The 21,265-nt window shown below is 56.4% G+C and overlaps 4 protein-coding genes across 5 annotated transcripts in view; all 4 read left to right on the top strand.

The window, feature by feature from the left end:
• LOC141727975 (uncharacterized) overlaps nt 1–8,545 on the top strand; it is a 41,202-nt gene extending 32,657 nt beyond the window's left edge. Inside the window, 1 exon segment of the mRNA XM_074534263.1 lies at nt 2,031–8,545. Within this exon segment, the coding sequence (XP_074390364.1) occupies nt 2,031–3,206 (1,176 nt within the window). The 3' untranslated portion in view covers nt 3,207–8,545.
• A 746-nt stretch (nt 8,546–9,291) lies between these two features.
• LOC141727995 (uncharacterized) lies at nt 9,292–20,822 on the top strand. 2 transcript variants are annotated; one of them, XM_074534290.1, is made up of 2 exons: nt 9,292–9,468; nt 19,119–20,822. In XM_074534290.1, the coding sequence occupies exon 2, from the start codon at nt 19,128–19,130 to the stop codon at nt 20,370–20,372; it is 1,245 nt and encodes a 414-aa protein (XP_074390391.1). In that variant the 5' UTR covers nt 9,292–9,468; nt 19,119–19,127; the 3' UTR covers nt 20,373–20,822. The 2 variants fall into 2 exon arrangements, with proteins under 2 accessions (XP_074390391.1, XP_074390392.1); XM_074534291.1 differs by lacking the exon at nt 9,292–9,468 and adding an exon at nt 16,546–16,657.
• LOC141728000 (uncharacterized) lies at nt 9,562–11,130 on the top strand. Its single transcript, XM_074534296.1, has one exon. It carries the CDS (start codon nt 9,711–9,713, stop codon nt 10,701–10,703), a length of 993 nt encoding a protein of 330 aa, XP_074390397.1. The 5' UTR covers nt 9,562–9,710; the 3' UTR covers nt 10,704–11,130.
• Nucleotides 11,958–18,343, top strand: LOC141727988 (uncharacterized). The gene is made up of 2 exons (XM_074534280.1): nt 11,958–13,514; nt 17,676–18,343. Exons 1-2 carry the CDS (start codon nt 11,983–11,985, stop codon nt 17,890–17,892), a joined length of 1,749 nt encoding a protein of 582 aa, XP_074390381.1. The 5' UTR covers nt 11,958–11,982; the 3' UTR covers nt 17,893–18,343.
• Nucleotides 20,823–21,265: the final 443 nt, after the last annotated feature.

Below are 21,265 nucleotides of genomic sequence, written 5' to 3'. Positions count from 1 at the left end.
TGCCGCCTCCCAGAGTGTCCCCTCAGAGTTGCCGCCCTTGGCCTGAGCCCGCCCCTTTCCCCTCACGGTTCCCGCCCTTTCCCTGCCCCCTTTCCCCTCACGGTTCCCGCCCTTTCCCTGCCCCATTTCCCCTCACGGTTCGGCCACCGGGATCGGGGGAGGAAGAGGAGGGAGTGAGGAAGAGTCCGAGCAGCTGCCACAGCAGAAGAAGAGAAGGAGCATCTCGTGCCTTAGGCGCTCCCTCAAAGTGCCACAGCCCCAGAAGCATCGCCCCACATCCCGCAGGTTCCTGGGGAGGGGGAGCGCGGCCCAAATATCCCGGGGAGTGCCTGGGTTTGGGGTTTGTTTCGGGGGGATGTTTGCAGCTGGCAGGGCCCCAAAGCCGAGCCGCAAATGGCCCTCGGGGAGACATCCGGGGTCTGCAGTGGCTGCTCCCAGTATGAGCCCAGTTGCTCCCCCGTGCGATTCCAGTTTCCTGGGCAATCCTAGTAATGGCCTGGTCATTCCCAGTATGGGCCTGTGCACTCCCAGTATCATCCTGGTCACTTCCCCTGCCTCCCTGCCTGATCCCAGTCACTCCCAGACGAGGTCACTCCCTCCCAGTGATTCCCCATGATGATGCAATTGTCTCCCAGCATGGTCCCAGTTGCTCCCAGTTCCTCCCACTTTCATCCAGTGTGTTCTCCGTTCTCCCAGTTGTCCCTGGCATAGTCCCAGGCACTCCCAGTGTGATCCCAGTCTCTCCCAGAAATGGCCCGGTCACTCCCACTCGCCCCCAGCGTGTTCCCAGTTCCCCCAACACCTTCCCAGTCAGTCCCAGTTTGGTGCCAATCACCACCTGCATGGTCTCCGACCCTCCCAGTATATCCCAGTTGCCCTGAACATTCTGGCAGTCATTGCCAGGCACTCCCAGTCACCTCAGCGTGGTTCACTTGCCCCCACCTCTACCCCAGTTGCTGCCAGTTCCTCTAATTCAGTCCCCAGTTGGCTCCCAGCATGGGCCTGGTAGCTCCCAGAAGCCCCCATTGAGGGTCCAATCACAGCCACTCTAATCCCAGTATGATTGTAGCCACTCCCAGTATGATCCCAGTATGATCCCAGCCCCCATGAGTGCGATCAAAATCTGCCCTGGGAACGCAGTGTGATCTGAAATGATGTCTGTACAAACTCACTACAATCCCAGTGTCATCCCAGCGTGGTGTCAGTGCAAAGCCAGTACAGTCCCAGTAATTCCCAGTACGACCCCGGTATGATGTCAGTACAGAACCAGTACAGCCCCAGTCACTCCCAGTACGACCCCAGTATGATGTCAGTACAGAACCAGTACAGTCCCAGTCGCTCCCAGTATGATGTCAGTACAGAACCAGTGCAGCCCCAGTCACTCCCAGTACGATCCCAGCGCAGCCCCGTCCCTGGCAGCGCAGCCACTGCTGGGATCCCCCAGCCCTGTGTGCGTTCCCCCCTGGCGGATGAGCCGAGAGGAGCCCCAAGGGCTGGCAGTGGCCAGGCAGGGTCCCCAGCAAGGCCCAGTTTGGATGTGCAGCCCCCAGTTTGCCCAGTTCGCCTCTCCTTTGGCCCGGGCCGGGTTCACCCCTCCCGCAGCGGCTGGAGCAGCCGAGAGCCCCGCGCTGCCCATCCCGACCTGTCCCGGCTCCATCCGCGCTCCTGCCGCGGCTGCGAGGGCTGCGGGAACGGGGCACGGAGAGTGCGGCTGCTGCTGGGGGAGGAGGAGGAGGGAGGGAAGGGCAGGGATGAACGATGAGGAAGAGGCGGGGTCGAGGGGAGGAGCAGGGGGGAGGTTGGGCTGAAGAGGAGGAGCGGGAGGAAGAGGAAGAGGAGGGACAAAGGCGGATCGAGGCTGAGCGGACGGATCCACGCGGTCTGGAGCCCAGCCTGAATTCGCAGCCCCCGCCTGTGGGATCATCGCCCCCGGAACGCGCCGGTGAGCAGGGACGGGAGCCCGGCCCTGATATCCCGGGGGGTGCCTGGGTTGGGTTTTTGGGGGGATGTTTGGAGAATGAAGAAGTCCAAGGCTGAGCGGAAAAGGCCCCTCGGGGGGACATCGGGGGTGGCGGTGCCGTCCTGCCGGGGACGGCCTGGGGGGATCTCGTTGCCCTCGGCTGTGGCACGGAGGCAAATGCCATCGTGTCCTTGTCCTTCCTCCCCCAGAGCGGGAGCGGAGCATGGAGAGCAGGGGGGACAAATGCCCGCGGCAGGAGCTGGTGGAAGAGGCCGTTTTGAGCGGCTCCACGGCGCAGGAAGGCAACGGGGAGGAAAAGGCGCGGAGATGCCGCTCGAGGAGGGGCTGCAAACGCAGCCGGCGGGGATGTGAGGGGGAAAGAGCCGGCCTGGGCCGGGAAGGCGGCCGGAGACGGAGGCAGAGCTCGGAGCTGGTGCTCCGTGAGCAGCTCCGTGATGGGGAGAAGCCCCACACGTGCGGGGAGTGTGGGAAGAGCTTCAGGTGGAACTCCCAACTGATCGAGCACCAGAGGATCCACACTGGGGAGAGGCCCTTTGAGTGTGGGGAGTGCGGGAAGAGCTTCAGCCAGCGCAGCCATCTGATCAGGCACCAGAGGACCCACACTGGGGAGAGGCCCTACGAGTGTGGGGAGTGTGGGCAGAGCTTCCGATGGAGGTCGGACCTGATCACGCACCAGAGGACCCACACTGGGGAACGGCCCTACAAGTGTGGGGAGTGTGGAAAGAGCTTCACCCAGAGCTCCAAACTGATCCAGCACCAGAGGATCCACACTGGGGAGAGGCCTTTCGAGTGTTCCGAGTGTGGGATGCGCTTCAATCAGAGCTCCGCCCGGACCAAGCACCAGAGGAGCCACTCAGGGGAGAGGCCCTTTGAGTGTGACAAATGCAGGAAGAGGTTTCAGACCCGCACCGATCTCTTCCGCCACTTTCAGACTCACACAGAGGAGAGGCCCTTCCAGTGCCCTGAGTGTGGGAAGGGATTCAGGGAGAAGTCCAACCTCATCGCCCACCAGCGCATCCACACTGGGGAGAGGCCCTACGAGTGTCCCCAGTGTGGGAAGAGCTTCTCACACAGCTCTAACTTGACCCAACACCAACGTAGACACCACTAAGGGAAGCCCTGTGAGTGCCCCGAGTGCGGGCAGAGCTTCGTGCGCTGCTCCAGCTCCATCCCCCACTGGAGGAGGCACTGTGGGCACAGCCCTGGTCACTCACATTCCCTGTGATCCATGCTGGGAACACACCTGGCTGCTTTTCCTTTTAATTTCACCTGAATTTTTTTCTCTTCTCGATCTCTTTGCACTCCAAAAGCCAAGAGAGATGAATCTTTCACTGCAAAACTACTCAAATCCCAGTGAAAACAGCTCACTCTTGCCCCAGAATGCTCAATCCCTCCTGAGAAAAACTCCATGCCATACAAATTTTCCTCGATTCTACAGCCAGCCTGTGGTTTAGAGTAGTGGGATCTCAATTAGTGTGGTGGGATGGGGATTGCGTGGAGCTGGGTGTGTGGGATGTATTTGATAGCAAATAAAACTCTCAGAGTTACAGATTTCTCTCCTGTTCATGTTCAGTCGGTTGCAGTTCTGTTTGCACAGTGCCGCCTGCTGAGCTCATTGTGTTTGTGTCCCTTTTTCTCTCCTGCCTCTCTTTGCCTGCTCTGTTTCTCTCTCAGTGTCTCCCTTGATCCTGGGACCACCAGAGACCCTGCCCTGATTTAATTGACCCCTCCCTTGATTTAATTGACCCCTATCCTGATTTAATTGACCCCTGATCTGATTTAATTGACCCCTCCCCTGATTTAATTGACCCATTGCCTGATTTAATTGATACATTACCTGATTTAATTGACCCCTTGCCTGATTTAATTGACCCCTGATCTGATTTAATTGACCCCTTGCCTGATTTAATTGACTCCTGCCCTGATTTAATTGACCCATTGCCTGATTTAATTGACCCCTCTGTCCCCACCGACCCTCCCCTGAATATTAATTATTTTATTTCCCAATTATTATTTTAATTTCCAGTCCCAGGAGCTGAAGTCCTGAGGGCTGGCAGGGAAATGTCTCTGTAGGATTTTGCTCCGTTTGTCTTCAAGGTCGGGAACATCTTTTCCTGGCTGGGAGCTGGAATTCCAGACTTTTGGAATGTGTGGAGGGCGATAAGGACTGGGATTAAATATGGAGTGGGATCAATTAGGGACTGGGATTAAATATGGACTGGGATTAAATATGGACTGGGATCAAATATGGACTGGGATTAAATATGGTTTGGAATCAAATATGGACTGGGATCAATTAGGGAGTGGGATTAAATAGATTTGGATCAAATATGGACTGGGATCAAATAGGAACTGGGATTAAATATGGATTGGGATCAAATCAGGACTGGGATCAAATATGGAACTGGGGTAAAATATGGACTGGGATCAAATATGGACTGGGATTGTGCAGACTGGGATAAACTGGACTAAGATTATTTAGACTGGGATCAAATATGGACTGGGAATCTTATGGATTGGGACCATACAGACTGGGATAAACTGGACTGGGATCAAATAGGGACTGGGGTAAAATATGGACTGGGATAAATCGGACTGGGATAAACTGGACTGGGATAAAATACGGACTGGGATCAAATATGGACTGGGATCAAATATAGCCTGGGATCAAATACAGACTGGGATGAAATAGGAGCTGGGATCATTTGGACAGGGATCAAATATGGACTGGGATCAAATCAGGACTGGAATCATTTGGACTGGGATCAAATATGGACTGGGATTAAATATGGTTTGGAATCAAATATGGACTGGGATCAATTAGGGAGTGCGATTAAATAGATTTGGATCAAATATGGACTGGGATCAAATAGGAACTGGGATTAAATATGGATTGGGATCAAATCAGGACTGGGATCAAATATGGAACTGGGGTAAAATATGGACTGGGATCAAATATGGACTGGGATTGTGCAGACTGGGATAAACTGGACTGAGATTATTTAGACTGGGATCAAATATGGACTGGGAATCTTATGGATTGGGATCACACAGACTGGGATAAACTGGACTGGGATCAAATAGGGACTGGGGTAAAACATGGACTGGGATAAATCGGACTGGGATAAAATACGGACTGGGATAAAATATGGACTGGGATCCTACAGACTGGGATAAACTGGACTGAGATTATTTAGACTGGGATCAAATCCGGACTGGGATCAACTTTGGACTGGGATCAAATATAGCCTGGGATCAAATACAGACTGGGATGAAATAGGGGCTGGGATCATTTGGACTGGGATCAAATATGGACTGGGATCATTTGGACTGGGATCAAATATAGCCTGGGATCAAATATGGACTGGGATCAAATATGGACTGGGATCAAATCAGGACTGGGATCAAATATGGACTGGGATCAAATACAGACTGGGATGAAATAGGGACTGGGATCAAATATGGACTGGGATCAAAAATATATTGGGATCAAATGGACTGGGTTTATACAGACTGGGATAAACTGGACTGAGATTATTTAGACTGGGATCAAATATGGACTGTGGTAAAATATGGACTGGGATCAAATGGACTGGGATAAAATGGACTGGGATAAAATATGGACTGGGATCAAATGGACTGGGATTGTACAGAGTGGACCAAATATGGACTGGGATTAAATATGGACTGGGATTAAATAGGAACTGGGGTCAGATATGGACTGGGATCCAATATGAACTGGGACCAAATATGGACTGGGATCCAATATGAACCGCGATAATCCTGACTGGGATAAACTGGATGGAGATTATATAGACTAAGATCAAATAGGGACTGGGATCAAATAGGGACTGAGATAAAATATGGACTGGAATCAAATGGACTGGGATCCTACAGACTGGGATAAACTGGACTGGGACCAAATATGGACTGGGATCAAATCAGGACTGGGATCAAATATGGAACTAGGATCAAATAGGAACTGGGATTAAATATGGATTGGAATCAAATACGAACTGGGATAAACTGGACTGGGATCAAATATGGATTGGGAACAAATATGGAATGGGATGAAATACGAACTGGGATCAAATATAGACTGGGATAATCCTGACTGGGGTAAACTGGAGTGAGATAATTTAGACTGGGATCAAGTGGACTGGGATAAAATATGAACTGGGGTCAAATATGGACTGGGATTGTAGAGAGCGGACCAAATATGGACTGGGATTAAATGGGAACTGGGGTCAGATATGGACTGGGATAAAATATGGACTGGGGTCAAATAGGGACTGGGATCAAATAGGGACTGAGATAAAATATGGACTGGGATCCTACAGACTGGGATAAACTGGACTGAGATTATTTCGACTGGGATCATGTATGGACTGGGATCAACTTTGGACTGGGATCAAATATGGACTGGGATCTTATGGACTGGGATGAAATATGGATGGGGATCAAATATGGACTGGGATCAAAAATATATTGGGATCAAATGGATCCCAACTTGGGAAAGTCCAACTTGGGATCCATCCAATGGATCCCAAACTTGGGTTTCTACAGACTGGGAAAAACTGCACTGAGATTATTTAGACTGGGATCAAATACGGACTGGGATTAAATATGGATTGGGATCAAATATGGACTGTGGTAAAATATGGACTGGGATCAAATGGACTGGGAGAAAATACGGACTGGGGTCAAATAGGGACTGGGATCCTACAGAGTGGACCAAATATGGAGTGGGATTAAATAGGAACTGGGATAAAATATGGACTGTGATCAAATGGACTGGGATAAACTGGACTGGGATAAAATATGGACTGGGGTCAAATAGGGACTGGGATAAAATACGGACTGGGATAAAATATGCACTGGAATCCTACAGACTGGGATAAACTGGACTGCGATTATTTCGACTGGGATCATGTATGGACTGGGATCAACTTTGGACTGGGATCAAATATAGCCCGGGATCAAATACAGACTGGGATGAAATAGGGACTGGGATCAAATATGGAATGGGATCAAAAATATATTGGGATCAAATGGACTGGGTTTCTACAGACTGGGATAAACTGGACTGAGATTATTTAGACTGGGATCAAATACGGACTGGGATTAAATATGTATTGGGATCAAATATGGACTGTGGTAAAATATGGACTGGGATCAAATGGACTGGGATAAACTGGACTGGGATAAAATATGGACTGGGGTCAAATAGGGACTGGGATTGTACAGAGTGGACCAAATATGGACTGGGATTAAATAGGAACTGGGATCAGATATGGACTGGGATCAAATATGAACTGGGACCAAATATGGACTGGGATCCAATATGAACCACGATAATCCTGACTGGGATAAAATGGATGGAGATTATATAGACTAAGATCAAATAGGGACTGGGATCAAATAGGGACTGAGATAAAATATGGACTGGAATCAAATGGACTGGGATCCTACAGACTGGGATAACCTGGACTGAGATTATTCAGACTGGGATCATATATGGACTGGGATCAGATATGGACTGAGATAAAATATGGACTGGGATCAAACGGACTGGGCTCAAATAAGGACTGGGATTAAATCAGGACTGGGATCAAATGGACTGGGCTCAGATATGGACTGGGATCAAATATGGACTGGGATCAAATATGGACTGGGATCAAATATGGACCGGGACCATCCCGACAGGGACGGCTGCACCGGAACCGAGCGAGCCAAGGCCGTCGCACCCCGCGCAGTCCCTCCCAGTTCCCTCCCAGTTCCCTCCCAGTCCCTCCCAGTCCCTCCCAGTTCCCTCCCCAAACTCCTCGGAGCCATCGCGGAGCTCCTGGTGCCGATCCCGATCCCAATCCCGAATCCCAGTTTCAGTCTCGGTTCCGGTCCCGATCGCGGTCCCGGTTCGAGTCTCGCTCCCGATCCCAAATCCCGATCCCGGATCCCGATCTCGATCCCGTTCCCGGTTTGATCCGGTTCAGTTCGGTCCCGTTCGATCTGGTTCGGTTCGGTCTGGTTCGATCCGGTCCGGTTCACGGCACCGGGGATGAAGATCGCGATCTTTGGAGCCACCGCAGAACCGGGCGGGTCACGCTGGGGCTGGCGCTGGAGCAGGGTACGGGACACCCCGAAAACGGGCACGGGACACCCCAAAAATGGGCACTGGGATCCTGAAATTTGGGGGAATTTGGGACCCCAAATTCGGGAATGGACGGAGCCAAAAATGGACACAGGGAGCCCAAAAATGGACACAGGGAACCCAAAATTTGCGAGAAATTGGGGAAACTTGGGACCCCAAAAACGGGCACGGGCACCCCAAAAATGGACACTGGGACCCCAAAATTTGGGGGAGTTTGGGGGAATTTGGGACCCCAAAAACCGGGAACAGTGGGACTTGGATCTGGTGCTCCGTGAGCAGCTCCGTGAGGGGAGAAGCCACACACGTGTGGGGAGTGTGGGAAGAGCTTCAGGTGGAACTGCGAACTGATCGAGCACCAGAGGATTCACACTGGGGAGAGGCCCTATGAGTGTGATAAATGCAGGAAGAGGTTTCGGACCAGCACCCATCTCCTCAGGCACTATTGGAGTCACAGAGAGGAGAGACCCTTCCAATGCCCTGAGTGTTGGAAGGCATTCAAGCGTAACGGCAACCTCGTCACCCACCGGCGCATCCAGACTGGGGAGAGGCCCTACGAGTGTCCCCAGTGTGGGAAGAGCTTCTCACAGAGCTCTAACTTGACTCGACACCAATGGAAGCACCACGAAGGGATGACCTGTGAGTGCCCCGAGTGCGGGCAGAGCTTCGTGCGCTGCTCAACCTCACGGATGTGGATTGTTATGGGCTGGCAGAGAATGATGTATTTGACAGCAAATAAAAGTCTGAGACGTACAACTTTCTTTCACATTCATGTTCAGTCGGTTGCAGTTCTGTTTGCACAGTGCCGCCTCCCAGAGTGTCCCCTCAGAGTTGCCGCCCTTGGCCTGAGCCCGCCCCTTTCCCCTCACGTTTCCCGCCCTTTCCCTGCCCCCTTTTCCCCTCACGGTTCCGCCATTTCCCTGCCCCCTTTTTCCCTCACGGTTCCCGCCCTTTCCCCGCCCCCTTTTACCCTCATGGTTCCGCCCTTTCCCTGCCCACTTTCCCCTCACGGTTCCAGCCGGTTGGGGGAGAGGAGCAGGACTAAGGAAGAAAGAAGGGGAGGGATGAAGGCGGGGAGAGAGCAGCGATGGAAGGAGGGGAAGAAGGCGGGGTTGGGAGGAGAAAGAGGAGAAGGGATGGAAGGGGCGGGATGGAAGAGGAGAAGCAGGCGGAGATAACGCTGAGGAGCGGGAGGGGGGATGGAAGAGGAGGAGCGGGAGGAAGAGGAAGAGGAGGGACAAAGGCGGATCGAGGCTGAGCGGACGGATCTACGCGGTCTGGAGCCCTGCCTGAATTCGCAGCCCCCGCCTGTGGGATCATCTCCCCCCGCACCGCGCCGGTGAGCAGGGACGGGAGCCCGGCCCTGATATCCCGGGGGGTGCCTGGGTTGGGTTTTTGGGGGGATGTTTGGAGAATGAAGAAGTCCCAGGCTGAGCGGAAAAGGCCCCTCGGGGGGACATCGGGGGGTGGCGGTGCCGTCCTGCCGGGGACAGCCTGGGGGGATCTCGTTGCCCTCGGCTGTGGCACGGGGGCAAATCCCATCGTGTCCTTGTCCTTCCTCCCCCAGAGCAGGAGCGGAGCATGGAGAGCAGGGAGGACAAATGCCCGCGGCAGGAGCTGGTGGAAGAGGCCGTTTTGAGCGGCTCCACGGCGCAGGAAGGCAACGGGGAGGAAAAGGCGCGGAGATGCCGCTCGAGGAGGGGCTGCAAACGCAGCCGGCGGGGATGTGAGGGGGAAAGAGCCGGCCTGGGCCGGGAAGGCGGCCGGAGACGGAGGCAGAGCTCGGAGCTGGTGCTCCGTGAGCAGCTCCGTGATGGGGAGAAGCCCCACACGTGCGGGGAGTGTGGGAAGAGCTTCAGGTGGAAGTGCCAAGTGATCAAGCACCAGAGGATTCACACTGGGGAGAGGCCCTTTGAGTGTGGGGAGTGTGGGAAGAGCTTCAGCCAGGTCAACAATCTGGTCACGCACCAGAGGACCCACACTGGGGACAGGCCTTTTGAGTGTGGGCAGTGTGGGAAGAGCTTCAGGAGGAGCTCCCATCTGATCGAGCACCAGAGGATCCACACTGGAGAGAGGCCCTTTGAGTGTGGGCAGTGTGGGAAGAGCTTCAGGTGGAAGTCCCATTTGATCCCGCACCAGAGGATTCACACTGGGGAGAGGTCCTTTGAGTGTGGGGAGTGCGGGAAGAGCTTCACAGTGAGCTCCAACCTGATCGTGCACCAGAGGATCCACACTGGGGAAAGGCCTTTCGAGTGTTCCGTGTGTGGGATGCGCTTCAGCCAGAGCTCCCACCGGAACAAGCACCAGAGGAGCCACACAGGGGAGAGGCCCTTTGAGTGTGACAAATGCAGGAAGAGGTTTCAGACCCGCGCCCATCTCTTCTGCCACTTTCAGACTCACACAGAGGAGAGACCCTTCCAGTGCCCTGAGTGTGGGAAGGGATTCAGGGAGAACTCCACCCTCGTCAGGCACCGGCGCATCCACACTGGGGAGAGGCCCTACGAGTGTCCCCAGTGTGGGAAGAGCTTCTCACAGAGCTCTCACTTGAACACACACCAACGGAGCCACCACTAAGGGAAGCCCTGTGAGTGCCCCGAGTGCGGGCAGAGCTTCATGCGCTGCTCCAGCTCCATCCCCCACTGGAGGAGGCACTGTGGGCACAGCCCTGGTCACTCACATTCTCTGTGATCCATGCTGGGAACAGACATGGAGGCTTCAAATTTTAGTTTGGCCTTAATATTTCTTCTTTCTCCATCTCTTTGCACTCCAGAATCTACGAGGGATGGATCTGTCACCTCAAAACCACTCAAATCCCACATAATACATCTCGATCTTACAACAAAACTGCTCAATCGCAACTCAAAAATGTCAATGTCTTAAAAAACTCACTCGATTCTCAGCCACCTGAGTAAGACTGGGCTGGAAGGAGACTGGGAGAAGCGTGACCTCAGTTAGGGTGGTTGGATGGGGATTATCTTGGGCTGGGTGTGTGGGATGTATTTGATACGAAATAAAACTCTCCGAGTTACTGATTTCTCTCCCGTTCATGTTCAGTCGGTTGCAGTTCTGTTTGCAGAGTGCCGCCTCCCAGAGTGTCCCCTCAGAGTTGCCGCCCTTGGCCTGAGCCCGCCCCTTTCCCCTCACGGTTCCCGCCCTTTCCCTGCCCCCTTTTCCCCTCACGGTTCCCGCCATTTCCCAGCCCCCTTTCCCCTCACGGTTCCCGCCCTTTCACCGCCCCCTTTTACCCTCATGGTTCCGCCCTTTCCCTGCCCCCTTTCCCCTCACGGTTCCAGCCGGTTGGGGAGAGGAGCAGGACTAAGGAAGAAAGAAGGGGAGGGATGAAGGCGGAGAGAGAGCAGCGATGGAAGGAGGGGAAGAAGGCGGGGTTGGGGAGGAGAAAGAGGAGAAGGGATGGAAGGGGTGGGATGGAAGAGGAGAAGGAGGCGGAGATAACGCTGAGGAGCTGGAGGGGAATGGAAGAGGAGGAGCGGGACGAAGAGGAAGAGGAGGGACGAAGGCGGATCGAGGCTGAACGGACGGATCCACGATCTGGAGCCCAGCCTGAATTCGCTGCTTCCACCTGTGGGATCATCTCCCCCCGCATCGCGCCGGTGAGCAGGGACGGGAGCCCGGCCCTGGTATCCCGGGGGGTCCCTGGGTTGGGTTTTTGGGGGGATGTTTGGAGAATGAAGAAGTCCAAGGCTGAGCGGAAAAGGCCCCTCGGGGGGACATCGGGGGGTGGCGGTGCCGTCCTGCCGGGGACGGCCTGGGGGGATCTCGTTGCCCTCGGCTGTGGCACGGAGGCAAATCCCATCGTGTCCTTGTCCTTCCTCCCCCAGAGCAGGAGCGGAGCATGGAGAGCAGGGAGGACAAATGCCCGCGGCAGGAGCTGGTGGAAGAGGCCGTTTTGAGCGGCTCCACGGCGCAGGAAGGCAACGGGGAGGAAAAGGCGCGGAGATGCCGCTCGAGGAGGGGCTGCAAACGCAGCCGGCGGGGATGTGAGGGGGAAAGAGCCGGCCTGGGCCGGGAAGGCGGCCGGAGACGGAGGCAGAGCTCGGAGCTGGTGCTCCGTGAGCAGCTCCGTGATGGGGAGAAGCCCCACACGTGCGAGGAGTGTGGGAAGAGCTTCAGCAGGAACTCCGGACTGATCGAGCACCAGAGGATTCACACTGGGGAGAGGCCCTTTGAGTGTGGGGAGTGTGGGAAGAGCTTCAGTAGGAACTCCCATTTGATCACGCACCAGAAGATCCACACTGGGGAGAGGCCCTACGAGTGTGGCGAGTGTGAGAAGAGCTTCACTCAGCGCTCCAGCCTGATCAAGCACCAGAGGACCCACACCGGGGAGAGGCCCTTCGAGTGTGATAAATGCAGGAAGAGGTTTTTGACCAGCACCTATCTCGTCCGGCACTATTGGATTCACAAAGAGGAGAGGCCCTTCCAGTGCCCTGAGTGTGGGAAGGGATTCAAGCGCAACTGCAACCTCGTCACCCACCGGCACATCCACACTGGGGAGAGGCCCTACCAGTGTCCCCAGTGTGGGAAGGGCTTTAATACTAGCTCCAATCTCCGCGGGCACTATTTGATTCACACAGAGGAGAGGCCCTTCCAGTGCCCCGACTGCGGGGAGGGATTCAAGAACAACGGCAACCTCGTCAGGCACCGGCGCATCCACACAGGGGTGAGGCCCTACGAGTGTCCCCAGTGTGGGAAGAGGTTTCAGACCAGCACCCATCTCTTCTGCCACTTTCAGACTCACTCAGAGGAGAGGCCCTTCCAATGCCGCGACTGTGGGAAGGGATTCAGGGACAACTCCAACCTCATCGCCCACCGGCGCATCCACACAGGGGAGAGGCCCTATGAGTGTGATAAATGCAGGAAGAGGTTTCTGACCAGCACCCATCTCTTCTGCCACTTTCAGACTCACACAGAGGAGAGGCCCTTCCAGTGCCCTGATTGTGGGAAGGGATTCAGGGAGAACTCCAGCCTCATCGTCCACCAGCGTATCCACACTGGGGAGAGGCCCTACAAGTGTGATAAATGCAGGAAGAGGTGTCGGACCAGTTCTGATCTCGTCCTCCACTATCGCATTCACACAGGAGAGAGGCCCTTCCAATGCCCTGAGTGTAGGAAGAGATTCAAGAAGAACTCCACCCTTGTCATTCACCGGCGCATCCACACAGGGGAGAGGCTCTTCGAGTGTGACAAATGCAGGAAGAGGTTTCAGACCCGCGCCCATCTCTTCCGCCACTTTCAGACTCACACAGAGGAGAGACCCTTCCAGTGCCCTGAGTGTGGGAAGGGATTCAGGCGGAAGGCCCAACTCATCGCCCACCAGCGTATCCACACAGGGGAGAGGCCCTACGAGTGTGATAAATGCAGGAAGAGGTTTCGGACCAGCACCCATCTCCTCAGGCACTATCGGAGTCACTCATAGGAGAGACCCTTCCGCTGCCCCGCCTGTGGGAAGGGATTCAGGCACAACTCCACCCTCGTCACCCACCGGCGCATCCATACTGGGGAGAGGCCCTACGAGTGTCCCCAGTGTGGGAAGAGCTTCTCACAGAGCTCTCACTTGACCCAACACCAACGGAGGCACCACTAAGGGAAGCCCTGTGAGTGCCCCGAGTGCGGGCAGAGCTTCGTGCGCTGCTCCAGCTCCATCCCCCACTGGAGGAGGCACTGTGGGCACAGCCCTGGTCACTCACATTCCCTGTGATCCATGCTGGGAACACACATGGAGGCTTCAAATTTTGGTTTGGCCTTAATATTTCTTCTTTCTCCATCTTTTTGCACTCCAAAATCTACGAGGGATGGATCTGTCACCTCAAAACCACTCAAATCCCACTGAAAACAGCTCAATTTTACCCCAAAACTGCTCAATCGCAACTCAAAAAAGTCAATGTCATAAAAAACTCCATCGATTCTCAGCCACCTGAGTAAGATTGCGCTGGAAGGAGACTGAGAAAAGCGTGATCTCACTTAGGGTGGTGGGATAGGGATTATCTTGGGCTGCGTGTGTGGGATGTATTTGATAGCAAATAAACCTGTCAGACCGACTGATTTCTCTCCCGTTCATGTTCAGTCCATTGCAGTTCTGTTTGCAGAGTGCCGCCTCCCAGAGTGTCCCCTCAGAGTTGCCGCCCTTGGCCTGAGCCCGCCCCTTTCCCCTCACGGTTCCCGCCCTTTCCCTGCCCCCTTTCCCCTCACGGTTCCCGCCCTTTCCCTGCCCCCTTTCCCCTCACGGTTCCGCCCTTTCCCTGCCCCCTTTCCCCTCACGGTTCCCGCCCTTTCCCTGCCCCATTTCCCCTCACAGTTCGGCCACAGGGATCGGGGGGAGGAAGAGGAGGGAGGGAGGAAGAGTCCGAGCAGCTGCCACAGCAGAAGAGGAGAGGGAGCATCTCGTGCCCCAGGCGCTCCCTGAAAGTGCCACAGCCCCAGAAGCATCGCCCCACATCCCGCAGGTTCCTGGGGAGGGGGAGCGCGGCCCAAATATCCCGGGGGGTGCCTGGGTTTGGGGTTTGTTTCGGGGGGATGTTTGCAGCTGGCAGGGCCCCAAAGCCGAGCCGCAAATGGCCCTCGGGGAGACATCCGGGGTCTGCAGTGGCTGCTCCCAGTATGAGCCCAGTTGCTCCCCCGTGCGCTTCCAGTTTCCTGGGCAATCCCAGTAATAGCCTGGTCATTCCCAGTATGGTCCTGTGCACTCCCAGTATCATCCTGGTCACTTCCCCTGCCTCCCTGCCTGATCCCAGTCACTCCCAGACGAGGTCACTCCCTCCCAGTGATTCCCCATGATGATGCAATTGTCTCCCAGCATGGTCCCAGTTGCTCCCAGTTCCTCCCACTTTCATCCAGTGTGTTCTCCGTTCTCCCAGTTGTCCCTGGCATAGTCCCAGGCACTCCCAGTGTGATCCCAGTCTCTCCCAGCAATGGCCCGGTCACTCCCACTCGCCCCCAGCGTGTTCCCAGTTCCCCCAACACCTTCCCAGTCAGTCCCAGTTTGGTGCCAATCACCACCTGCATGGTCTCCGACCCTCCCAGTATATCCCAGTTGCCCTGAACATTCTGGCAGTCATTGCCAGGCACTCCCAGTCACCTCAGCGTGGTTCACTTGCCCCCACCTTTACCCCAGTTGCTCCCAGTTCCTCTAATTCAGTCCCCAGTTGGCTCCCAGCATGGGCCTGGTAGCTCCCAGAAGCCCCCATTGAGGGTCCAATCACAGCCACTCTAATCCCAGTATGATTGTAGCCACTCCCAGTATGATCCCAGTATGATCCCAGCCCCCATGAGTGCGATCACAATCTGCCCTGGGAACGCAGTGTGATCTGAAATGATGTCTGTACAAACTCACTACAATCCCAGTGTCATCCCAGCGTGGTGTCAGTACAAAGCCAGTACAGTCCCAGTAACTCCCAGTATGACCCCGGTATGATGTCAGTACAGAACCAGTGCAGTCCCAGTCACTCCCAGTACGACCCCAGTATGATGGCAGTACAGAACCAGTGCAGTCCCAATCACTCCCAGTACGAACCTGGTGTGACGTCAGTACAAAGCCAGTACAGCTCCAGTCACTCCCAGTACGACCCTGGTATGATGTCAGTACAAAGCCAGTACAGCCCCAGTTACCCCCAGTATGATGTCAGTACAGAACCAGTCCAGTCCCAGTCACTCCCAGTACGACCCCAGTATGATGGCAGTACAGAACCAGTGCAGTCCCAATCACTCCCAGTACGAACCTGGTGTGACGTCAGTACAAAGCCAGTACAGCTCCAGTCACTCCCAGTACGACCCTGGTATGATGTCAGTACAAAGCCAGTACAGCCCCAGTTACCCCCAGTATGATGTCAGTACAGAACCAGTACAGCCCCAGTCACTCTCAGTACGACCCCAGTATGATGTCAGTACAGAACCAGTACAGCCCCAGTCACTCCCAGTATGATGTCAGTACAGAACCAGTAGAGCCCCAGTCACTCCCAGTACGATCCCAGCGCAGCCCCGTCCCTGGCAGCGCTGCCACTGCCGGGATCCCCCAGCCCTGTGTGCGTTCCCCCCTGGCGGATGTGCCGAGAGGAGCCCCAAGGGCTGGCAGTGGCCAGGCAGGGTCCCCAGCAAGGCCCAGTTTGGATGTGCAGCCCCCAGTTTGCCCAGTTCGCCTCTCCTTTGGCCCGGGCCGGGGTCACCCCTCCCGCAGCGGCTGGAGCAGCCGAGAGCCCCGCGCTGCCCATCCCGACCTGTCCCGGCTCCATCCGCGCTCCTGCCGCGGCTGCGAGGGCTGCGGGAACGGGGCACGGAGAGTGCGGCTGCTGCTGGGGGAGGAGGAGGAGGGAGGGAAGGGCAGGGATGAACGATGAGGAAGAGGCGGGGTCGGGGGGAGGAGCAGAGGGGAGGTTGGGCTGAAGAGGAGGAGCGGGAGGAAGAGGAAGAGGAGGGACAAAGGCGGATCGAGGCTGAACGGACGGATCCACGCGGTCTGGAGCCCGGCCTGAATTCGCAGCCCCCGCCTGTGGGATCATCGCCCCCGGAACGCGCCGGTGAGCAAGGACGGGAGCCCGGCCCTGATATCCCGGGGGGTGCCTGGGTTGGGTTTTTGGGGGGATGTTTGGAGAATGAAGAAGTCCAAGGCTGAGCGGAAAAGGCCCCTCGGGGGGACATCGGGGGGTGGCGGTGCCGTCCTGCCGGGGACGGCCTGGGGGGATCTCGTTGCCCTCGGCTGTGGCACGGAGGCAAATCCCATCGTGTCCTTGTCCTTCCTCCCCCAGAGCGGGAGCGGAGCATGGAGAGCAGGGAGGACAAATGCCCGCGGCAGGAGTTGGTGGAAGAGGCCGTTTTGAGCGGCTCCACGGCGCAGGAAGGCAACGGGGAGGAAAAGGCGCGGAGATGCCGCTCGAGGAGGGGCTGCAAACGCAGCCGGCGGGGATGTGAGGGGGAAAGAGCCGGCCTGGGCCGGGAAGGCGGCCGGAGACGGAGGCAGAGCTCGGAGCTGGTGCTCCGTGAGCAGCTCCGTGATGGGGAGAAGCCCCACACGTGCGGGGAGTGTGGGAAGAGCTTCAGCAGGAACTCCGGACTGATCCTGCACCAGAGGACCCACACTGGGGACCGGCCCTACGTGTGTGGGCAGTGTGGGGACAGCTTCAGTAGGAACTTCCATTTGATCAGGCACCAGAGGACCCACAGTGGAGAGAGGCCCTTTGAGTGTGGGGAGTGTGGGAAGAGCTTCACAGTGAGCTCCAACCTGATCGTGCACCAGAGGATCCACACTGGGGAAAGGCCTTTCGAGTGTTCCGTGTGTGGGATGCGCTTCAGCTACAGGTCCGCCCGGAACAAGCACCAAAGGAGCCACACAGGGGAGAGGCCCTTCGAGTGTGACAAATGCAGGAAGAGGTTTCGGACCCGCGCCGATCTCTTCTGCCACTTTCAGACTCACACAGAGGAGAGACCCTTCCAGTGCCCCGACTGTGGGAAGGGATTCAGGCAGAAGTCCCACCTCATCGCTCACCGCCGCATCCACACTGGGGAGAGGCCCTACGAGTGTGATAAATGCAGGAAGAGGTTTCGGACCAGCGGCCATCTCCTCCAGCACTATCGGATTCATACAGAGGAGAGGCCCTTCCAATGCCCTGACTGTGGGAAGGGATTCAGGCGCAACTCCACCCTCGTCGGGCACCGGCGCATCCACACTGGTGAGAGGCCCTTCGAGTGTCCCCAGTGTGGGAAGAGCTTCTCCAGCAGCTCTCACTTGACCCAACACCAACGTAGACACCACTAAGGGAAGCCCTGTGAGTGCCCCGAGTGCGGGCAGAGCTTCGTGCGCTGCTCCAGCTCCATCCCCCACTGGAGGAGGCACTGTGGGCACAGCCCTGATCACTCACATTCCCTGTGATCCATGCTGGGAACACACATGGAGGCTTCAAATTTTGGTTTGGCCTTAATATTTCTTCTTTCTCCATCACTTTGCACTCCAAAATCTACGAGGGATGGATCTGTCACCTCAAAACCACTCAAATCCCACTGAAAACAGATCAGTCTTGCCCCAAAACTGCTCAATCGCAACTCAAAAAAGTCAATGTCTTAAACAACTCACTCGATTCTCAGCCACCTGAGTAAGATTGGGCTGGAAGGAGACTGAGAGAAGCGTGACAGTTAGGGTGGTGGGATGGGGATTATCTTGGGCAGGGTGTGTGGGATGTATTTGATACGAAATAAAACTTTCAGACTTATTAATTTCTCTCCTGTTCATGTTCAGACGTTGCAGTTCTGTTTGCACAGTGCCGCCTCCCAGAGTGTCCCCTCAGAGTTGCCGCCCTTGGCCTGAGCCCGCCCCTTTCCCCTCACGGTTCCCGCCCTTTCCCTGCCCCTTTTCCCCTCACGGTTCCCGCCCTTTCCCTGCCCCCTTTCCCCTCACGGTTCCGGTATTTCCCAGCCGATTTCCCCTCACGGTTCCAGCCGGTTCGGGGAGAGGAGCAGGGCTGGGGGAGATGGAAGAAGAGGGATGAAGGCGGAGAGGGAGCAGCGATGGAAGGAGGGGAAGAAGGCGGGGTTGGGGAGGAGAAAGAGGAGAAGGGATGGAAGGGGAGGGATGGAAGAGGAGAAGGAGGCGGAGATAACGCTGAGGAGCGGGAGGGGGGATGGAAGAGGAGGGACGGGAGGAATAGGAAGAGGAGGGACAAAGGCGGATCAAGGCTGAGCGGACGCATCCACGTGGTCGCCCAGCCTGGATTCGCAGCCCCCGCCTGTGGGATCATTGCCCCGGAATACGCCGGTGAGCAGGGACGGGAGCCCGGCCCTGATATCCCGGGGGGTCCCCGGGTTGGGTTTTTGGGGGGATGTTTGGAGAATGAAGAAGTCCAAGGCTGAGCGGAAAAGGCCCCTCGGGGGGACATCGGGGGGTGGCGGTGCCGTCCTGCCGGGGACGGCCTGGGGGGATCTCGTTGCCCTCGGCTGTGGCACGGAGGCAAATCCCATCGTGTCCTTGTCCTTCCTCCCCCAGAGCAGGAGCGGAGCATGGAGAGCAGGGAGGACAAATGCCCGCGGCAGGAGCTGGTGGCAGAGGCCGTTTTGAGCGGCTCCACGGCGCAGGAAGGCAACGGGGAGGAAAAGGCGCGGAGATGCCGCACGAGGAGGGGCTGCAAACGCAGCCGGCGGGGATGTGAGGGGGAAAGAGCCGGCCTGGGCCGGGAAGGCGGCCGGAGACGGAGGCAGAGGTCGGAGCTGGTGCTCCGTGAGCAGCTCCGTGATGGGGAGAAGCCCCACACGTGCGGGGAGTGTGGGAAGAGCTTCAGGTGGAACTGCGAACTGATCGTGCACCAGAGGATTCACACTGGGGAGAGGCCCTTTGAGTGTGAGGAGTGTGGGAAGAGCTTCAGGAAGAACTCCATCCTGATCAAGCACCAGAGGATCCACACTGGGGAGAAGCCCTTTGAGTGTGGGCAGTGTGGGAAGAGCTTCAGCCAGCGCAGCAATCTGATCACGCACCAGAGGACACATAGTGGAGATGGGTCCCTTGAGTGTGGGGAGTGTGGGAAGAGCTTCACTAGGAAATGCAACCTGATCCAGCACCAGAGGTCCCACATTCGGGTGAAGTCTAACGAGTGTGGGGAGTGTGGGCAGAGCTGCCGATGGAGGTCGGAGCTCATCAGGCACCAGAGGACCCACACTGGGGAGAGGCCCTACAAGTGTGGGGAGTGTGGGAAGAGCTTCACTCGGAGCCCTCACCTGATGCTGCACCAGAGGACTCACACTGGGGAAAGGCCTTTCGAGTGTTCCGAGTGTGGGATGCGCTTCAGCCACAGCTCCGACCGGAACAAGCACCAGAGGAGCCACACAGGGGAGAGGCCCTTCGAGTGTGACAAATGCAGGAAGAGGTTTCAGACCCGCACCCATCTCCTCCAGCACTATTGGATTCACAGAGAGGAGAGACCCTTCCAATGCCCTGACTGTGGGAAGGGATTCCGGCAGAACTCCCACCTCATCGCCCACCAGCGCATCCACACTGGGGAGAGGCCCTACGAGTGTGATAAATGCAGGAAGAGGTGTCGGACCAGCTCTGATCTCCTCCTCCACTATCGGATTCACTCAGAGGAGAGGCCCTTCCGCTGCCCCGATTGCAGGAAGGGATTCAAGCACAACTTCCACCTCGTCAGGCACCGGCGCATCCACACTGGGGAGAGGCCCTACGAGTGTCCCCAGTGTGGGAAGAGCTTCTCCAGGAACTCTCACTTGACCCGACACCAACGGAGCCACCACTAAGGGAAGCCCTGTGAGTGCCCCGAGTGCGGGCAGAGCTTCGTGCGCTGCTCCAGCTCCATCCCCCACTGGAGGAGGCACTGTGGGCACAGCCCTGGTCACTCACATTCCCTGTGATCCATGCTGGGAACACACATGGAAGCTTCAAATTTTGGTTTGGCCTTGATATTTCTCCCTTCTCCATCTCTTTGCACTCAAAAATCCATGAGGCATGGATCTGTCACCTCAAAACCACTCAAATCCCACTGAAAACAGATCAGTCTTGTCCCAAAACTGCTTAATTGCAACTCAAAAAATTCAATGTCACAGAAAACTCACTCAATTCCTCCGCCACCTGAGTAAGATTGGGCTGGAAGGAGACTGGGAGAAGCGTGACCTCACTTAGGGTGGTGGGATGGGGATTATCTTGGGCTGGGTGTGTGGGATGTATGTGATAGAAAATAAAATTCTCAGAGTTACAGATTTCTCTCCCGTTCATGTTCAGACGTTGCAGTTCTGTTTGCAGAGTGCCGCCTCCCAGAATGTCCCCTCAGAGTTGCCGCCCTTGGCCTGAGCCCGCCCCTTTCCCCTCACGGTTCCCGCCCTTTCCCTGCCCCCTTTCCCCTCACGGTTCCCGCCCTTTCCCTGCCCCCTTTCCCCTCACGGTTCCCGCCCTTTCCCTGCCCCCTTTCCCCTCACGGGTCCGCCGTTTCCCTGCCCCCTTTCCCCTCACGGTTCCCGCCCTTTCCCTGCCCCCTTTCCCCTCACGGTTCCAGCCGGTTAGGGGAGAGGAGCAGGGCTGGGGGAGATGGGAGAGGAGGGATGAAGGCGGAGAGAGCGCAGCGATGGAAGGAGGAGAAGAAGGTGGGGTTAGGGAGCAGGAGGAGGAGAAGTGATGGAAGGGGAGGGATGGAAGA

This window comes from Zonotrichia albicollis, unplaced genomic scaffold (genome assembly GCF_047830755.1).
Source record: "Zonotrichia albicollis isolate bZonAlb1 unplaced genomic scaffold, bZonAlb1.hap1 Scaffold_73_unloc_1, whole genome shotgun sequence".
Classification (NCBI taxonomy): Eukaryota; Metazoa; Chordata; class Aves; order Passeriformes; family Passerellidae; genus Zonotrichia; species Zonotrichia albicollis.
This window is presented reverse-complemented; position numbering and strand designations above follow the sequence as displayed.

What these genes read in the sequence shown, in the direction of transcription:
- LOC141727995 (XM_074534290.1), top strand. Translation starts at nt 19,128, where the DNA reads ATGGAGAGCAGGGAGGACAAATGCCCGCGGCAGGAGCTGGTGGCAGAG.
- LOC141728000 (XM_074534296.1), top strand. Translation starts at nt 9,711, where the DNA reads ATGGAGAGCAGGGAGGACAAATGCCCGCGGCAGGAGCTGGTGGAAGAG.
- LOC141727988 (XM_074534280.1), top strand. Translation starts at nt 11,983, where the DNA reads ATGGAGAGCAGGGAGGACAAATGCCCGCGGCAGGAGCTGGTGGAAGAG. An exon ending in TGTGATAAATGCAGGAAGAG is followed by an intron (nt 13,515 to 17,675) that starts GTTTCGGACCAG and finishes ATGCAGGAAGAG; the next exon opens with GTTTCGGACCAGCGGCCATC.